General features: G+C 41.9%; 1 protein-coding gene across 1 annotated transcript; it reads left to right on the top strand.

Moving 5' to 3' along the window:
- Positions 1-8,939: 8,939 nt before the first annotated feature.
- On the top strand, positions 8,940-11,207 carry LOC132820272 (interleukin-8-like). The gene is made up of 4 exons (XM_060832303.1): positions 8,940-9,036; positions 9,302-9,434; positions 9,647-9,726; positions 10,786-11,207. The coding sequence occupies exons 1-4, from the start codon at positions 8,976-8,978 to the stop codon at positions 10,803-10,805; spliced, it is 294 nt and encodes a 97-aa protein (XP_060688286.1). The 5' UTR covers positions 8,940-8,975; the 3' UTR covers positions 10,806-11,207.
- The last annotated feature ends 7,906 nt before the right edge of the window (positions 11,208-19,113 follow it).

Raw genomic sequence — 19,113 nt, 5'->3', positions numbered from 1 at the left:
CTCAGGATAGAAACCCATTCTTCTAACATAGATAAAACAATGTAACACTATAGTAATGGAATTTTAAGATATGTAAGTACTACGTATAAAGGGTTGATTGTTAGATCTGTACTTTTCGAGTGTGTCGCACCTCTAAGTTGTGCTACATGCTGAATAAAGGAGGTTATTTTCACCACTCACTGATTTCAGTTGTTATTTGAACATGACCCCACAATGTCATTTTGCCTGTTACAAAGTTAAAAATGCAACAATACTCTTCCAAATAGATGAAGACTTCATGAATTGATTTGCACTTTTCAGAAATTATGGTTCAGGAAGAGAGATTTTGAACAGGAACACGTATTTCATTTGGTTGGTTACCATATTTAACTCAAGAGCAATCAACATCCTAATACTGAACATCAAACCCTACATTCAGGTCAGTCCTGTCTCCTTTCACTTATCGTGTGAAAATCAAACTCTTTCTTCCCATTCCGATGAAATCAGCTCTCAGAGAAACAAGTTTGGTCTGGGGGTAGATTGTGGGTGGAAGGAAAGTCTCTGTGGACTTCAGCGCTATGTCAGTTATTATCATATCTGTACATTTTTGCACATTCAGTGTCTCCTCCTGCCGTAAGCCTTTTGGTGTTGTGTAAGGATTGGTCAGGAGGATTAAGAATGGATGTGGGATTTAGCAGTCAGCAACAGGAAAAATTACCAGCCAAGAATTCATTCTGTGTTAAAGGTCAGGGGCAGTGGTGGTTCAGAGCATGTGGTTGTGCTTTATAGAAATTTTAATTCTATTCATATATTCATTTGAAGTTTCCATTTAGAGGAGATGATACTGTAAGCAGAAGAAACAACAGAAAATGTGGAGTCATTGTTTAAGAAAGGATCTGTATAGTTTGCTTATGCATTTGCAACTGCTACCTGTCTCTGGTTGTTCTCTGAAAACCTACGCCCACCAAGAACCTCACACTAAGAAGAGACACTGCCGAGGTGATTGTTTTTAATTTATGTAGGGGGTTTGGGCTTTACTATTTGAGCAAACATTTATTACCAGTTCCTAACACCCTGGGAAATGTAAGTGAACTCCTTGACCTGCTGCTGTCAGTTTGGTGTAGTGATTTGTGTTGGAACGGAGATCCAGGACATTGACAAAGTGAATGGAAAGATGGAAGTAAAATACTCCAGATATTGTAGATCTGGAATAAAATCAGGAAGTTCTGCAGCACAATCGAAGGTCTAGCAACATCTGTGTTGAGAGAACATGAGTTAACCTTTTGAGCCTAATAATACTCTGCTTTGGAACTGAAACAGCTGAGTTGCTCCAACATTTTCTGATGTAAATTCCAAGTCAGGATGGGGAGTGTGTTAGTGTTGATTTTGTAAAAGTTGCTGATGATCTACAAGGCACAAGGCAGGAGTGTGGTAGGATACTCTCCAGTTGCCTCAGTGGTGCAGCTCGAACAGCACTTGAGAAACTTTTCACATTCCAGGACAAAGCAGGTCACTTGGTTGGAACCACATTTGGAAACATCCATTCCCTCCATCACTGATGCTCAGTGGCAACAGCAGAGGCCATCTACAAGATGTACTACAGAAATTCACCCATAATCCTTGGAGAACACCTTCCAAACTGATGACCACTTCAACCTAGAAGGACAGGGATTATTCCTCCTATAGAATCATAGGAGGAATTGTGCAAGGTGCTGTCACATAATCTGCAAGTTCCACGCCAACACACTCCCCCATAAAAGCTTGGAGGTCAGGTGAATTGGCCATTCTAAATTGACCATAGTGTTCGGTGCATTAGTCAGAGGGAAATGTGTCTGGGTGGGTTACTCCTTGGAGGGTGGATGTGGACTTGTTGGATCGAAGGGCCTGTTTCCACACTGGAGGGAATCTAATCTAATCTAATCAGAGCCACATTACATTGTTTGCAGACAGCAGGAGGGATGATCCTCATCTGTTCAGCAGGTTCAACAGGTAATTGGATGTTGAATGTTATTCTGCGGCATAAAATCCTTCATACAGGTGCTAGAGTGTAGATGTTGTGGGGAGGGTTGTGATCACAGTCCATATGTAGCACATGTGGTCTGTTTGCTTCAAAACATCCTCATGTTGTAGTAAGGATGGTGGATGGAGAGGTTATCAGGCTTGACAGCTTTCTCAATCTCACAATCAAACACACTGTCAAGACCACCCACAATGCTGTGGTCTCTTCTGACTGTCTGCAAGGGCCCGTTCACCTCATACACCCATTATTACATGAGAACAAAACCAATCATTGAAACAGCCGCATAGAATACAAAGTATTCTTGGAAGTCACGTGGTTCATCAACACGAGCTGCTTTTTGAATGAAATCTGACCCTGAAATATTACTAACCACTGTACATACCCAGGGGGAGGAGTTCGTACAGCGACAGGCCCAACACTCTGTTACGAGCATAAAGTGAAACTTGAATCAGCTCCAGACAATCTGGAAGCTGATTATTAGAGTGCACGACTGTTTTGAAACAAACACATTCCATGAGCTGATTATGGACTATGATTGTGATATTCAGCACAAGAGCCACACTCTAGCACTCTCCAATCTCACTGCTGACTATTCCCAAATGTTCAAAACTCCTCATTCCCAGGGTCCTGGGTTTTAGCATTGTGCTGTCACATCATCTATCAACTTCCATCAGGGTCCTGATGCTCACTCCTACTCCATTCTGACCCTCTAACATTCACCCTATCCCATGCACTGACACTCATACCTGCTAGAGGTACCTACTGCTGAATGCTGTCAGAATCGGGACCATTTCTGATTCTGGATTGCCTACAAATTACTCCAGACATTTGTACTCTCCCCAGGTCTGCCATTGACTGTGTTTTGGGCTGCACTATAACCTCAACACATGGCGCTTGTAAAACTGTGATACACCTGACACAGTTGTATTTCCCTCTCTGCTGAAACTGTTCCCAGACACTGGAACCACCTGCTAAACCAGTGCCCTCATTGTACAATCCCACTGATACCCACTCTCAGGGAAGCCCCTCACCAATACTTTCCAATTCAGGGTTTATACTTCCCCTTGTTAACCCATGAAACAGCATGAGAGACTGACTACTGACGGATGGAAACCTTTGCAGATATCGTTCCTTTTGAAGCAACACAAGTTCACCACAGTCACTGTTCACATCCTCATCTGATTTCATTCAAACAGCAGCCGGTTGCCGGTGAACCCGTGTGTATTCCAGGGAATCTGGTTATTTTGGGTAGAGGTCTCTTTGTGTGATTATACACACAAAATATAGATCTGCTCCATATTCTGATTCCATGGCTAAGTTCATTCCTGAGCAATCCTTGGTCATCTGACATTGGTAAATTAGAGTCATAGAGTCATAGTGATGTACAGCACGGAAACAGACCCTTCGTTCCAACCCGTCCATGCTGACCAGATATCCCAACCCAATCTAGTCCCACCTGCCAGCACCTGGCCCACATCCTTTCAAACCCTTCCTATTCATATACTCATCCAAATGCCTCTTAAATGTTGCAATTGTACCAGCCTGCACCACATCCTCTGGCAGCTCATTCCATACATGTACCACCCCCTGCATAAAAAGGTTGACCCTTAGGTCTTTATATCTTCCACCTCTCACCCTAAACCTATGCCCTCTAGTTCTGGACACCTCGACCCCAGGGAAAAGACTTTGCCTATTTATCCTATCTATGCTCCTCATAATTTTGTAAACCTTTATAAGGTCACCCCTCAGCCTCTGATGCTCCAGGGAAAACAGCCCCAGCCTGTTCAGCCTCTCCCTGTAGCTCAGATCCCCCAACCCCTGAACCCTTTCAAGTTTCACAACATCTTTCCGATAGGAAGGAGACCAGAATTGCATACAATATTCCAACAATGGCGTAACCAATTTCCTGTACAGCTGCAACATGACCTCCCAACTCCTGTACTCAATACTCAGACCAATAAAGGAAAGCATACCAAACGCCGTCTTCACTATCCTATCTACCTGTGACTCCACTTTCAAGGAGCTATGAACCTGCACTCCAAGGTCTCTTTGTTCAGCAACACTCTCTAGGACCTTACCAGTAAGTGTATAAGTCCTGTTAAGATTTGCTTTCCCAAAATGCAGCACCTCACATTTATCGGAGTTAAACTCCATCTGGCACGTCTCAGCCCATTGGCCCATCAGGTCCAGATCCTGTTGCAATCTGAGGTAACCCTCTTCTCTGTCTACTACCTCCAATTTTGGTGTTATCTGCAAACTTACTAACTGTACCTCTTATGCTCGCATCCAAATCATTTATGTAAATGACAAAAAGCAGAGGGCCCAGCACCGATCCTTGTGGCACTCCACTGGACACAGTCCTCTAGTCTGAAAAACAACCTTCCACCACCACCCTCTGTCTCCTACCTTTGACCCAGTTCTGTATCCAAATGGCTAGTTCTCCCTGTATTCCATGAGATCTAACCTTGCTAATTAGACTCCCATGGGAAACCTTGTCGAACGCCTTATTGAAATCCATATATATCACATCTACTGCTCTTCCCTCATCAATCTTCTTTGTTACTTCTTCAAAGAACTCAATCAAGTTTGTGAGACATGATTTCCCACGCACAAAGCCATGTTGACTATCCCTAATCAGTCCTTGCATTTCCAAATACACATACATCCTGTCCCTCAGGATTCCCTCCAACAGCTTGCCCACCACCGAGGTCAGGCTCACCGGTCTATAGTTCCCTGGCTTGTCTTTACCGCCCTTCTTAAACAGTGGCACCACGTTTGCCAACTTCCCGTCTTCCGGCACCTCACCTGTGACTATCAATGATAGCAAGAGGCCCAGCAATCACTTCTCTAGCTTCCCACAGAGTTCTCGGGTACAGCTGATCAGGTTGTGGGGATTTATCCACCTTTAACCATTTCAAGACATCCAGCACTTCCTCCTCTGCAATCTGGACATTTTGCATGATGTCACCATCTATTTTCCTACAGTCTATATCTTCCATATCCTTTTCCACAGTAAATACTGATGCAAAATATTCATTTAGTATCTCCTTCATTTTCTGTGGATCCACACAAAGGCCACCTTGCTGATCTTTGAGGGGCCCTATTCTCTCCCTAGTTACCCTTTTGTCCTTAATATATTTTTAAAAACCCTTTGGATTCTCCTTAATTCTATTTGCCAAAGCTATCTCATGTCCCCATTTTGCCCTCCTGATTTCCCTCTTAAGTATATTCCTACTTCCTTTATACTCTTCTACGGATTCACTCGATAATAGCAGAGAATGGTTTCGATCCATTGACGTCTGGTCGATGGGCCCAGCACGCACTCACTGCGCCATTCAATTAGAATGTTTCATTTTTCCTGAGGTAACTTTGCAAACTTTGAAAATGATTTTGCAGATAGAAGTCTTTACTTTAACATCCACTGCATTTCCGATTGATACTTGAGAAAAAAATAATGGCTGAAGTGGTGATGCGATGTGCCGGGGCTCAGATTCTGAGATCATTGGGATCTGTTCTGAAGTAGAAAAGGGATTGGTTGCACCTGAACTGGAAAGGGGCCTACGTCCTGTCGGGGAGATTTGCGAGTTTATTCTAGAACCCTGCTGTAAGTATTAGCAGACGGTGTATGGGAGTTGGGAAGGAATTTCTGAGTAGGAGTGAAAATAGAAAAGCAGATGGGGATGATTCTGAACCATAAGAGTAAGATGATTGAAAAAAACGGAAAAGAGCAAATCAGAGAACGAGGTAACTCTGAAGAATTATACTACATTTATTTCAAGAGTCTAGATTAGAGTGCGGCTGGAAAAGTACAGCAGATCAGGCAGCATCTGGGGATCAGGAAAATCAAAAATCCTGATGGAGGGATTTTGCTTGAATTGGCAATTTTCCTGCTCCTCAGATACTGCCTGACCTTTTCCAGCACTCCTCTAATCTAGACTCTGGTTTCCAGTATTTGCTGTCCTCACTTTTGCCTACATTTATTTCAATACAAGGGGTCTTACAAGTTAGGCTGATGAACTCAGGACATGCTTTGTAACATGGCACTGGGACATCATAGCTGTTACAGAAACTTGGCTGAGGGAAGCACAGGACTGGCAGCTCAATATTCTGGGTTTTAGATACTATATGAAGGATAGAAAGAGAGACAGACATGAGAGGGAGGCATGTTTTTGATGAAGGAAAACATTACTAATGTAATTAGAAAGAATATTTCTGAAGGATATTCCGGTGAAAATATATGGGTTGAAATCAGAAATATGTAACTGATGATCATCTGATGGGATGTACCATAGGTCCCTAATATTCAGAGGGAAATTGAGGAGCAAATACATAGAAAGATACCAGATAAATGTAAGAATACTAGGAATATAATAGTTGGGGATTTTAATTTTTTAAATGTTGACTGGGACTGCCATAGTATTAAAGGTTTAGGTGGTAAGGAATTTGTTAAGTGTGTTCAAGAAAATTTGTGTAATAGGTAGACAGGATGGTTAGAAAGGTACTTAGCACACTGACATTCGTAGCTCATACCTTTGAGTGTAGGTGTTGGGACATCATGTTAAGGTTGTACAGGATGTTGGTGAGATCTCTTCTGGAGTACTGTGTGCAGGTCTGGTCGCCCACTTATAGGAAGGATATTATTAAATTGGAAAGGGTTTAGAAAAGATATAACGGGATGTTGCCGTGAATGGATGATTTGAGTTATAAAACTAGGCTGGATAGGCTGGGACGTTTTTCACTGAAATGAAACAGGTTGAGGGGTAACTTTATAGAAGTTTACAAAAATATGATAGGCATCGATAAGATGAATAGCAAAGATCTTTTCCTTAAGGTAGGGGAGTTCAAAACAAGGGGGCATGTTTTTAAGGTGAGAGGAAAAAGATGTAAAAAGGACACGAGGGGCAACTTTCTTTTTACAAAGACCATGTTTAGTGTGTGGAATGAATTGCCAGAGGAAGGAATGGATTCACGTGTAGCTACAACGAAAGAAAGACATTTGGACAAGTATATGAAGTAGAAGGGTTTGGAGGGATATGGGCAAATCACAGGCCGGTGGGAGTAATTTAGTTTGGGACCATGTTCTGCATGGATGTGTTGAAGTGAAGGGTCTGTTTCCATGCCGTATGGCCTCTTTCACAAACAACCAAAATAAAATCTGACAGTGAATGAATTAAACATCTTCATTGGAACAAACGTTTGGAAGATATTTCTTTTCCAGAGCTAATGTTACAGTACGCTCAATCTAACCCAATCCAAACTGACATTGACACCATTTCTCCTCTTTCCAAACCTGAACATTCAGGTCAATGAGACACATCATCTAATGAAACCAATGAAAGACAGAAATATTTTAAGATGCTGTTCCATTGATTTGTCTGTGTTTACTGTTATGTTAGGCCATAAGTTCATAAGCCATAGGAGCAGAAGTGAGGCCATTCAGCCCATTGAGTCAGCCTCACAATTAAATCTTGGCTGATAAGTTTCTCAACCCTATTCGCCCGCTTCCTCCCTGTAGCCTTTTATCCCCTTGACAATCAAGAACTTATCTATGTCAGTCTTAAATATACTCGATGATCTGTTCTCCACAGCCTTCTGTAGCAATGATTTCCATCGATACACCACTCTCTGGCTGAAGTGATTTCTCCTTACCTCCGTTCTAAAAGGTCTCCCCTTTACTCTAAAGCTGTGCTCTGAGGTCCTAGTCTCTCCTGCCAATGGAAACAGCTTCCCAACATCCACTCTGTGCAGGCCATTCAGGATTCTGTCAGTTTCAATTCGATCCCACCTCATCCTTTTAAACTCCACCAAGTTCAGTCGCAGAATTCTCAAACGTTCCAGATATTTTAAGCTTTTCATTCCTTGTACCATTCTCCTGAACATCCTTTGAACACACTCCAGGGCTCGTGCATTCTGCCTGAGATAAGGGCCCCAAAACTGCGCACAATACACCAAAGTTTACCTTGAGACAATCCTAGACTCTCACGTCTCTTTGCACTTCAGGTTTCTGAATTTTCTTCCCATTTACAAAATAGAGCACACCTCTATTCTTCCCACCAAAGTGCATGACATCACACTTACCCACATTGTACTGAATCTGCCACTCCTTTGCCCTCTCTGCTAACCTGTCCAAATCCTTCTGCAGCTTCCCCTCGTCCTCAATGCTACCTGGCCCTCTAGCTATCTCTGTATCCTCTGCAAACTTACCCAGAATGCCCTCAGTTCCTTCATTGAGATTGTTAATGTATAAAGTGGAAATGTTGACAAAGAGGTCCCCAGTGACTGGGGTGTAAAATCTACAGTAGGATTATTCTGCAGAACATTGGATGTTAATTGCTTTGGGAAATCAATAAAAGCCTAAAACCGATGTGGTTGGATTTTAGCAATTTTTTATTGACTTTGAAAGCTAACTAATAATCAAAGGAATGTATTATGACCACCACAAAAGGATTTGATTCTATGGTAACTTACAAAATACTTCTAATGATTGGGATAGAAATTCAGCTTGAATGTGTTTGGAAATTTGATAAATATGTTAATCACTCAGTAGTAGATGTGGCAGCTATATTGCTTTTACAAACAAACTCTTCGGATGGCAAATTCGACTTTGTGCCTGACCACACCTCTTTTTGCATTTTGGCAAAAATGGCCATTTCTGAAAGCTGTGATTAACATTTTAAAATCTAGATTTAACTAATTCAGTTCATCTAGTCTGCTTGTTGCTGCTGTGAATTATCTAACATAGTGACTCTCATTAAGATTGCAAAATGAACAAAATCTGACTCAGGAGCAGGGAAATTCCCTACCACAGAATTATGTCAGCTTTCATTTTTCAAGATTACGAAACACGAAAGTTAATGTTCTCCATAAATAGGAGCTGATTGGACCTGTCCTCAGCAGAACTTCATTCAACAGAGGCCGTGACACTGAAGTAGACAGAAGATCTTCAGCAGAAATCTATTCAGCAACAAAGTCAATAATGAACAGAGCAGCAGCTGTACTGACTGCCATCCTGCTCCTGTGTGCTATTGCTGCACAAGGTGGGTCAGTTTTTCTATCTTGTGTTTTAGTTTTTCTTTGCAATACAATGTGGGCGAAAAAAGTCTTTCTGCTTATGTATTGAGCAGCCAGACAGGTCTGTGTGGTAGTTGGATGTTCATTAAGGAATTAAACAGTCACTGATGATACATGCTATTGATAATATGATGTTTGTTTTAATACTGAATTTAACATTTAAATAAAATGTTAATATTTTGCCAATGACAATCACACTCAGAATTTCAGTTCAATTTATTTCATTCACAGGCATTCCAATCCCGGGTACTCAAGGTCGGTGTCTGTGCCCTGAGAACCCCAGCTCCAGATTTATTCATCCGAGAACCATTCAGAGTTTGCAATACATTCCCAAAGGGTCACACTGTGAGAAACAAGAGATAATGTGAGTAATTGGGTCAAAACACCATCTTTAACCTTCCTCGTAATCTCCATTCCATTTAAACAGAGTAATATGTTTGTAAACATATTGGGTCACTCACAGTTTCTTTACATAGCAGATCTGAAGGATTGTGTTTGTGTCACTGATTCTCACCTTACATGGGAGATGTCCAGTTTCTGTGAGTTAGATTTTGAAGATTTACCTTCTCTTTACAGCATTACCATGAAAACTGGGGAGACTGTTTGTGTGAGCCCTGATGCCAAGTGGGTGAAGATTATCATTAGATCCATACAAGGTTGGTGCTTGTAAACATACATATGTTATCTGTGAATAAATATGGTTGAGTGATGTGTTGTTCTCATGTTTATCCTCAGTTCCTTGGCCAAGGCTTTAACACCAGTCTGCTGCCCAATCGTGCAGGATCTTGGTGCATTCTGTTAATCTGTCCCTAAATCTGGTATTTACACAGGAGCTGTGACAGTGAATGATTAGATTGCTTACAGTGTGGAAACAGACCCTTCGGCCCAACAAGTCCACACCCACCCGCCGAAGCGCAACCCACCCATAACCCTACATTAACCCCATTACCTAACGCATAGCCAATTCACCTGACCCGCACATCTTTGGACAGTGGGAGGAAACCAGAGCACCCGGAGGAAACCCACGCAGACACGGAAAGAACATGCAAACGTTACACAGAGTCAGTCGCCTGAGTCGGGAATTGAACCCGGGTCTCAGGCGCTGTGAGGCAGCAGTGCTAACCACTGTGCCGCCGTGCCGCCCACAATGGTAGCAAGCTATTCAACACGGTGGCATCAGGACTGAATCCTATGCTGTTCTCACCATCACCCATGCCTGGTAAATCCAGGAGCAGATGGGGTGTCTCTGGTTAGTAATCAGGGACAGGAATGCTGGGTAATACCATGCTCCAACTCCCATGGTTGTCATACCGTCAGCAGCCAGTTGAGGTCAGACAATTCAATATAACCCAGTGATCAAAACAGGGACTTCAACTCCTTTTCATGCTTCCTTCCCTCACAGTTAACTCCACGATATTCTGCTCTGCATTGTAAAGGCTCTAGGACATAATTCTTAAACCTTTTGTTATCTATTCTATTTTAATATTTAAAGTGATATTTGAAAAATATAAACATTTTGCCACACCTTCCTTGGATCCGGTATGTAATAACATCATATTGTAAAATAAAAGAATCATTAACAAAATCACACCTATTTGTTTAACAGCCCAGTTGATTATGCCCCATAATTATACTTGATGAAGACATTGTCCTCACAATCAAAAGAAATATCTTCAGTTGTGGGAAAAATAATATTTTATTTAATTGTTTTCCAGGTTCCAGACGACATAACTAAGAATTGAAGCTGCTATGGGATTCACTTGATTGCCCCCTCCCTGCGGAAGTTGCTGGACAGTGAACACTGAAATGAAGAAGCTCTGTGCAGGGCACTCACTTTCTGATATCACTGTTCGATATGTTCTTCGAGCAGTTCCCCTGTATCGATCCTCTGAAACATACTTCATTGTTTAACCTACTTCCACTGTAACTGTCTACACAGAGCCTAAGAAATCCGGCTGCTGTTGTGAAATGTTGGCCTGGAGAGCTTCATTTTACGGGATGTTTTTTGTACGATTATTCTGAATGTGGTCTGGCACTGGAGCAGATACTGTACAACTGAAAGCAATTTGTTAACTTTCTCCATTAGTATTGGAAAATAATTTCTGATCATCAAAGGTGCAGTTAGACAAGGAAATATTAGTAGGCTTGTGAACTTAGTGAAGAATCAAACTAAAACAGATCTGTTGGTTATCAAATGCTTTTGTTATTAAGATAATTGGTACTGTTTTTTAATAATTTGACTTATTGACTATTAGTAAATTATTTAATTAAACTTGTGCATCGCTGCCAAAGCCAGCACTTATTCCCCCATTCCTTTATGCACATGTGAATGTGCTGCTAAGTGACTTTGTTGGACTGTTGCAAGCTTTATAGCTTTGAAGAGAGGAGAGATCTGATTGCAAAAAGAATGCAAATGCAAGGCAAAATATGTGGGGCAAGTGAAGGAACAAGAACTGTGTTTTGAGGAGTTGTGAGTGGGAAAGTACAGAACAGCGAACAAATCGCACCAGGGATTGTGATTGGAAACTGTTTAACATTGTGTTGATTCTGGAGGCAATAAAGTGCCCTCTCACAAAGTTGTTATAATATTTCTTGAGCAAATGCTACACTCTATTGGAACAATCCAGGAGAATATGGGGATAATGTGGCAGGGAGGGAGGGAAACTGGCGGTGGGCAATGCAGAAATATTGTCATGTGACATTGTTTAAACTAAATTACAATCCAAATTTAATCTCATCGTTCTATTGCTGTTGAAGGCCGATGTATCCGACGTGATGTATTGATGGCATGCTATAGGTAAAAGCTTTGAATTGTTGACTAAACATACTTTAGTTCCAGTGTGAACTAAGGTCAAACTTCAAGTTCAATTAATTGACATTAACAATGCCACGATGTTACTGCAGTGTTTATGAATCACTAACATTGTAAGTGAACCCTGGGACTTTGCTGATATAATATCAGAATCTTTCCAAAGTTGATGTCTGTGGAGAGAATGTCTCTGTAGAAATGATGTGTGTGTGAAATACTTACATGTTTGGAGATTATGGTGCTTATCATGTAATATTAACAGGAAGTAATGGTATTTATAAATACAAGCCATCACTGTGAAGTGACCTTGTTGTATGAGAGATTTGTCAGCCTAGAATTATGTTGACTGTGAGTTTCAGAAGGAAAGTTGTGTTATGAATGTGATTCTCAGTCAGCAAAATTACAAAGTGTATATGAATTGTGTGTTTATAAATTGTTTGATATTTTTGTACCTTTATCTTGAAGTGTATTTCAGTGACAAAAATAAACAAGATTTCATGAAGAATGCCTTGTCATTATTTCACAACCTTCAACTAAACAACTGTGCATTTCTTGAGTCAAAATATTTTGTGTTCTGACTGAAAAATCACTGTTGCAGTCTCCCCTTGACGGCGTGAAAGCAGGCAGATTACCATTCAGCCAAATCTCAATGTGTTTGATCATGGGTAGTCACTGACTTACTCCCCTAGACCGGCACTGCTGTGACTGAATGAACAGGCTGTTACAGTGGAAACTTCTGGTGGGAAAGTTGGGTGCATGTTCCTTCCATTCAACCTCAATAGCAGAGGATAATTAACTAACAACTATATACAGTTCCTTCCTCTAACCTATCTTTAACCTTCCCTTCTATTATACTCGTCCAATAAAATTTCCAATTAAGATTGGCAGGAAAATTCTAATTTTCAAACCAGCCAGCAGTCAAAATTTCTCTTTATTTTCATCACTAGATTGGCTCTCCAGGTCAGTGTTGAGGTTTTTCTCTGTACAAACTCCTTCTCTGGACAGGTACCTCTCAGACAGTTCTGACTAGCAGTCTGCAGCCATTGGTCTGGTGGCAGTTCTCCTCCCAGCTTTTCAAGTTTCCCCTGTTTTATACCCCAAAGGGTCGGATGGTGTCATTGGTTTTTAAGATTGTCAGTATGCTCAATTCAAACTTGATTGGAATTTGGTATTTTTCAGGGAATAATTTAAACTGATTGGCCTAATATGAGTCTGTTTTTGTCATTTCCAGTCAACTAGCTACCCCAGTTACATTGTATCTTATTGAGAACACTAAGTGCTGTCAATGCTAGCTGTTATGGTCTCAAAGGTATGGTACATCCACATCTTCATAACACTGCCCCCCCACTTAAGAAAAAATGAACCATCATAATGAAAAGATGTTTCTCTGCATTTTAAACACATTACCCTAACATACAGATAACTTTAATATAAGTTCACATTAACTTCTTCCCATATATCTATATTTAACATTAAATAAAGACAAATCTCATCTGAACTCTATCAGTTAAATCTGCGATAATGCATCTGCGATTACATTCTTCTGACCCACAACATGTACGATTTTTAAATTAAAAGTAACATAAGACTCCAACGAAATAGTCTCATATTCTTGTTTTTAAAGTGTTCTAAGAATGTAAGCAGATTGTGGTCAGTGTACACAGCCATCTCCAATATGTTTTTCGTGACATACACATTAAATTGTTGTGAGGCCAGTACCAAGCTCAATAGGCCTTTTGCAATCGTGGAGTATTTCCTTTAGTGCATTTTGATCTTCTTCAAAAAGTAACCAACAGGCAGTTCAAGGAGAAAGTGAGGTCTGCAGATGCTGGAGATCAGAACTGAAAATGTGTTGCTGGAAAAGCGCAGCAGGTCAGGCAGCATCCAAGGAACAGGAGGGCGGCACGGTGGCAGAGTGATTAGCACTGCTGTCTCACAGTGCCAGAGACCTGGGTTCAATTCCCGCCTCAGGCGACTAACTGTGTGGAGTTTGCACATTCTCCCCGTGTCTGCGTGGGTTTCCTCCCACTGTCCAAAAATGTGCGGGCCAGGTGAATTGGCCATGCTAAATTGCCCGTAGAGTTAGGTAAGGGGTAAATGTAGGGGTATGGGTCGGTTGCGCTTCAGCGGGTCAGTGTGGACTTGTTGGGCCGAAGAGCCTGTTTCCACACTGTAAGTAATCTAATTGACGTTTTGGGCATAAGCCCTTCTTCAGGAATGGCTGAAGAAGGGCTTATGCCCAAAACGTCGAATCTCCTTTTCCTTGGATGCTGCCTGACCTGCCGCGCTTTTCCAGCAACACATTTTCAGCAACAGGCAGTTCAATCCACCCTCATCTTCCTGTAGGAGTACAGCTCCATCTCCAATGTCACTAGCATCGATGGCGACCTTTTGAAAAGTTTGGTGGTGCTAAAGCTGGTTTAGTGGTTAATATTGATTTCAAATGGTCGAATGTCTCGTGGCATGGTTCTGTCCTCCAAAACTTTGTGTTTTTCTTCAGCATATTAGTTGATGGCACCTCTACACTGCTGAGGTTTGGAACAAACTTCCAATAGAATCCACCATGCCCTAAGAATTGAAGCACTTCTTTCTTTGAGGTTGTTCCTGGAAATTCCTTGATGGCCTTTGTCTTTGCGTTCTGTGGGGTCAATCTCTGTTATATCCCAAGAACGTCACCTCTGCTTTCACAAATTCAGTTTTATTGAAGCTTATCACCAGTTTTGCTTCTTGTACTCGTTCAAAGAGCTTTGCCAACTCTACCACGTCATTGTTCCAAGACTTATTAAAGATGTGCAGCATGGTGGCACAGTGGTTAGCACTGCTGCCTCACAGCGTCAGAGACCTGGGTTCAATTCCTATCTCAGGCAATTATCTGTGTGAAGTTTGCACATTCTCCCTGTGTCAGCATGGGTAAATGTAGGGGAATGGGTCTGGGTGGGTTGCGCTTCGGCGGGTTGGTGTGGACTTGTTGGGCTGAAGGGCCTGTTTCCACACTGTAAGTAATCTAATCTAATCTAATCACTACATCATCCAAGTAGACTGCACAGTTTGTTAATTCAGCTACAACTCTCTTCATGAGTCTTTGGAATATGGCGGGTGCATTCTTCATTCCAAAGGACATCACTTTAAACTGATATAGCACATTTGGGGTTTCAGACGCAGAAATTCCTTTGGCTGTCTCTGATAAAGATACCTGCCAGTAAGTATGCATTAAGTCCAACTTAGTGATGTAACTGGATTGTCCGACTTTCTCGATACTGTCCTCCAACCTAGGAATCGGATATGAATCCGATTTTGTAACGGTGTTGACCTTCCGATAATCCATGCAGAATCATTGAGTCCCATCTGGTTTGGGAACTTAGACAATCAGTGAACTCCACTTGCTCTGGCTTGGGTTCAAGGATGTCCTCATCGAGCATGGCCTCACCCTCCATTTGGACGTGTCTGGCTTTGAAAGAATTAAGCCAATAGAGGCGTTGGTTTATTGGAGCAGTATTCCCTACGATTACTGATAGAGTCATAGAGTCATAGAGATGTATAGCATGGAAACAGACCCTTCGGTCCAACCCATCCAAGCCGACCAGTTATCCCAACCCAATCTAGTCCCACCTGCCAGCACCTGACCCATATCCCTCCAAATCCTTCCCATTCATATAACCATCCAAATGCCTCTTAAATGTTGCAATTGTACCAGCCTCCACCACATCCTCTGGCAGCTCATTCCATACATGTACCACCCGCTGTGCAAAAAAGTTGCCCCGTAGGTTTCTTTTATATTTTTCCCCTCTCACCCTAAACCTATTCCCTCTAGTTCTGGACTCCCTGATTCCAGGGAAAAACCTATTTACACTATCCATGCCTCTCATAATTTTGTAAACCTCTGTAAGGTCACCCCTCAGCCTCCAACGCTCCAGGGAAAACAACTCAGCCTGTTCAGCCTCTCCCTATAGCTCAAATCCTCCAACCCTGGCAACATCCTTGTAAATCTTTTCTGAACCCTTTCAAGTTTCACAACATCTTTCCAATAGGAAGGAGACCAGAACTGCATGCAATATTCCAACAATGGCCTAACCAATGTCCTGTATGGCCGCAACATGACCTCCCAACTCCTATACTCAATACTCTGACTGGCAAAAAGTAGAGAACCCAGCACCGATCCTTGTGGCACTCCACTAGTCACAGGCCTCCAGTCTGAAAAACAACCCTCCACCACCACCCTCTGTCTTCTACTTTTGCGCCAGTTCTGTACCCAAACGGCTAGTTCTCCCTCTATTCCGTGAGATCTAACCTTGCTAATCAGTCTCTCATGGGAAACCTTGTCGAATGCCTTACTGAAGTCCATATTGACTATCCTGAATCAGTCTTTGCCTTTCCAAATACATGTGCATCCAGTCCCTCAGGATTCCCTCCAACAGCTTGCCAACCACCAACGTCAGGCTCACTAGTCTATAGTTCCCTGGCTTGTCCTTACCACCCTTCTTAAACAGTGGCACCACGTTAGCCAGCCTCCAGTCTTCTGGCACCTCACCTGTAACTATTGATGATACAAATATCACAGCAAGAGGCCCAGCAATCACTTCTCTAGCTTCCCACAGAGTTTTCAGGTACACCTGATCAGGTCCTGGGGATTTATCCACTTTTATGCATTTCAAGACATCCAGCAATTCCTCCTCTGTAATCTGGACACTTTGCAAGATGTCACCATCTATTTCCCTACAGTCTATATCTTCCATATCCTTTCCCACAGTAAATACTGGAGCAAAATACTCATTTAGTATATCCTCCATTTTCTGTGGTTCCACACAAAGTACTAAAGTACAATAGCATTAATCCTCCTCATCTATTTCTTACATATGTCCTTGCACTGCAGTAACAAATCTTTGAACTGTGTTCTGTGCTCCTTAGATACATAGCTTACTAATCTATCCCACGCCTCAGGGATGTCTTCATTTTTAATCTATTTTGAGGCACATCAAAATCCATATCATCTGGAGTTAATTCCTCACTATGAGGGGCAGTAACTAACACCTGTTTCTCCAGTTCTTTCTCTCAAGTATAATACAGTTTCAACATATTCACATGACAAACACAATACCTTTTTTTTCTATCTGGCATCTTTACTAGATAGTTCACCTGACTCAACTTTTTCTCAGTTTGATAGGGATCACTAAACCTGGCTTCAAAGGGATTGCTACCACTGGTCATCCCCTCGAAAAAACATCTGAGTCTCAGAGCTTTTATCTGCCGCTGTTTCATTCTACACTGTGCCCTTTTTAGGAGCTGTTTAGCTAACTCACCTACTCTATTTAATCTCTCCCTCACTACTGATACATAATCTAAGTGTGAGATCTCCGACTTTGGTCCTGTCAATTTAACTTTAATTAATTTCAAAGGGCCTCTCACTTCATGACAAAAGATTAACACAAAGGGAGTGAACTGAGCAGATTTTGTTTGGGGCATCCCTAATGACAAGCAATACGAATGGGATACCTTTATCCCAATCATTCAGCTAATCCTGACAGTATGCCCTCAACATGGTCTTCAAAGTCTGATGCCACCTTTCCAAAGATCCCTGGGATTCAGGTGATACTCATTAGATTTAAAGTGCTGCATATCCAAGCTATCCATAACTTCCTTAAACAACCTAGCAGTAAAATTTGACCCTTGGATCTGAGTCTCTCTGGATAGCCCATACCATGTGAAGAAAGCTACAAACTCCACTACTAGCCATTTTTATCTTGATACTCCATGAGGGAATTGCCTCCTGAAATCTGTAGACACATCCATTATGGTTAAAAAGTTCTCATTTTTAATTCTCAGTACAGGACCTACACAATCATTTATAACCCATGTGAAAGGTTCATCAAATGCGGAAATTGGCAATGAAGGTGCTGGTTTTATTACCACCTGTGGCTTACCTACCATTTGGCATGTATGACATGTACGTCAAAGGTTAACTACATCCTTGTGCATTCCAGTCTAATAAACATGTTTTTGTACCTTAGCCTGAGTCTTTCGTACCCCTAGGTGACCTCCTACATATAGTTCATGTGCTACCCATAACGCTTCCTGTCTGTATGCTACCAGTAACACAAGTTGGTGCACTTTGGCTGATTTCTCCTCTGTACTAACCTGCCATGGTCTCCATTTCCAGCTTAGGATACTATCTTTCAGATAATAACCCTCCGGAATATTCTCAACCTCATTTCAGAGTACGCATCCACATATATATCTTTTATTGTCTTGTCTTGGTGTTGCAAGTCTCTTAGTCTTTCAGGAGTAAACACTTCTGTCTGACTTTCTCCTGGTCAGGGTTTTCCTGCACCATTATGTCAAACAGGGTGTCCACTAACTGAACCTCAACTCCTTCATCTTTCTCTTTATTTTTCGTTTTGTGTTGTGACTTATGATAGTGGGATCTGGTTACCACACAGTTTGGGAAAATACCAGGATATTTCTGTTTTAACTCCTCAGTTTCTTGGTCTTCCTTGGGCTGCTCCACTGCAAGGGGTGTCACTCCCACCTTGGATCCTGCCAAATCATTCCCAAGAACAAACTGAATTCCTGAAGCTGACACACTGTCAATCATTCTCACTGTAACCTCCCTGGTCTTGAGTTGGCATTCCAACCTGATCTTATATAGGAGAATGTTAAATTCCTGTCCGTCTATCCCACAAATTACCAAACTCTCGGGTAACAGGTCAGAAAGAATGCATATTCGCTCATCTCTTACTATCGCGATTGGTCAGATCCTGTATCTCTCGAAATTATAACTCCTTGTCCTTCTCTCCCTGTTCTTTCTGAGTAAACTTTACCCACAGAGACAAATTCTTTATCGAGATCAGATACTAACTCCATACCCAGCCCTTGCCTAGGCTGTGCACTCTCCTGCAGCTCCTCATCTCTTCTTGGGATCTCCTTGACTACCTTCACTAATGCCATGGCTTAGTTTCTTTTACCACATCTTTTCTCAGATTGCCTTTCTTTAGCAACCAGCGCTGTGACTTTACATGTCCCAGCTTCTGACAGTGATAACACCTTTTCCCGGTGCCCTTCTGAAACCACCGGTACTGTAATTTTCTGTGTCCCACTCCATTACAGTGAAAACACCTGAGGGCTTTCACTTACTGTACGCCCTCTTGGGCTTCTTTAAGCTGTGGTAAAATCTTACCAGTGCGCTCGACTCTTGGTTTCATAGTGTAGAATATCCCTTTCTCCCAACTTCTATCCCTCA

The sequence above is a fragment of the Hemiscyllium ocellatum genome, chromosome 1 (assembly GCF_020745735.1).
Source record: "Hemiscyllium ocellatum isolate sHemOce1 chromosome 1, sHemOce1.pat.X.cur, whole genome shotgun sequence".
NCBI lineage: Eukaryota > Metazoa > Chordata > Chondrichthyes > Orectolobiformes > Hemiscylliidae > Hemiscyllium > Hemiscyllium ocellatum.
Note: the sequence above shows the minus strand (reverse complement) of the source record. Positions and strands in the feature narration are given on the sequence as shown.

Excerpts from the sequence above, each read along its gene's own strand:
- LOC132820272 (XM_060832303.1), top strand. The coding sequence starts at position 8,976 with ATGAACAGAGCAGCAGCTGTACTGACTGCCATCCTGCTCCTGTGTGCT. Across the intron at positions 9,037-9,301 it reads GTGTGCTATTGCTGCACAAG|GCATTCCAATCCCGGGTACT; the intron begins GTGGGTCAGTTT and ends TTTCATTCACAG. Across the intron at positions 9,435-9,646 it reads TGTGAGAAACAAGAGATAAT|CATTACCATGAAAACTGGGG; the intron begins GTGAGTAATTGG and ends TTCTCTTTACAG.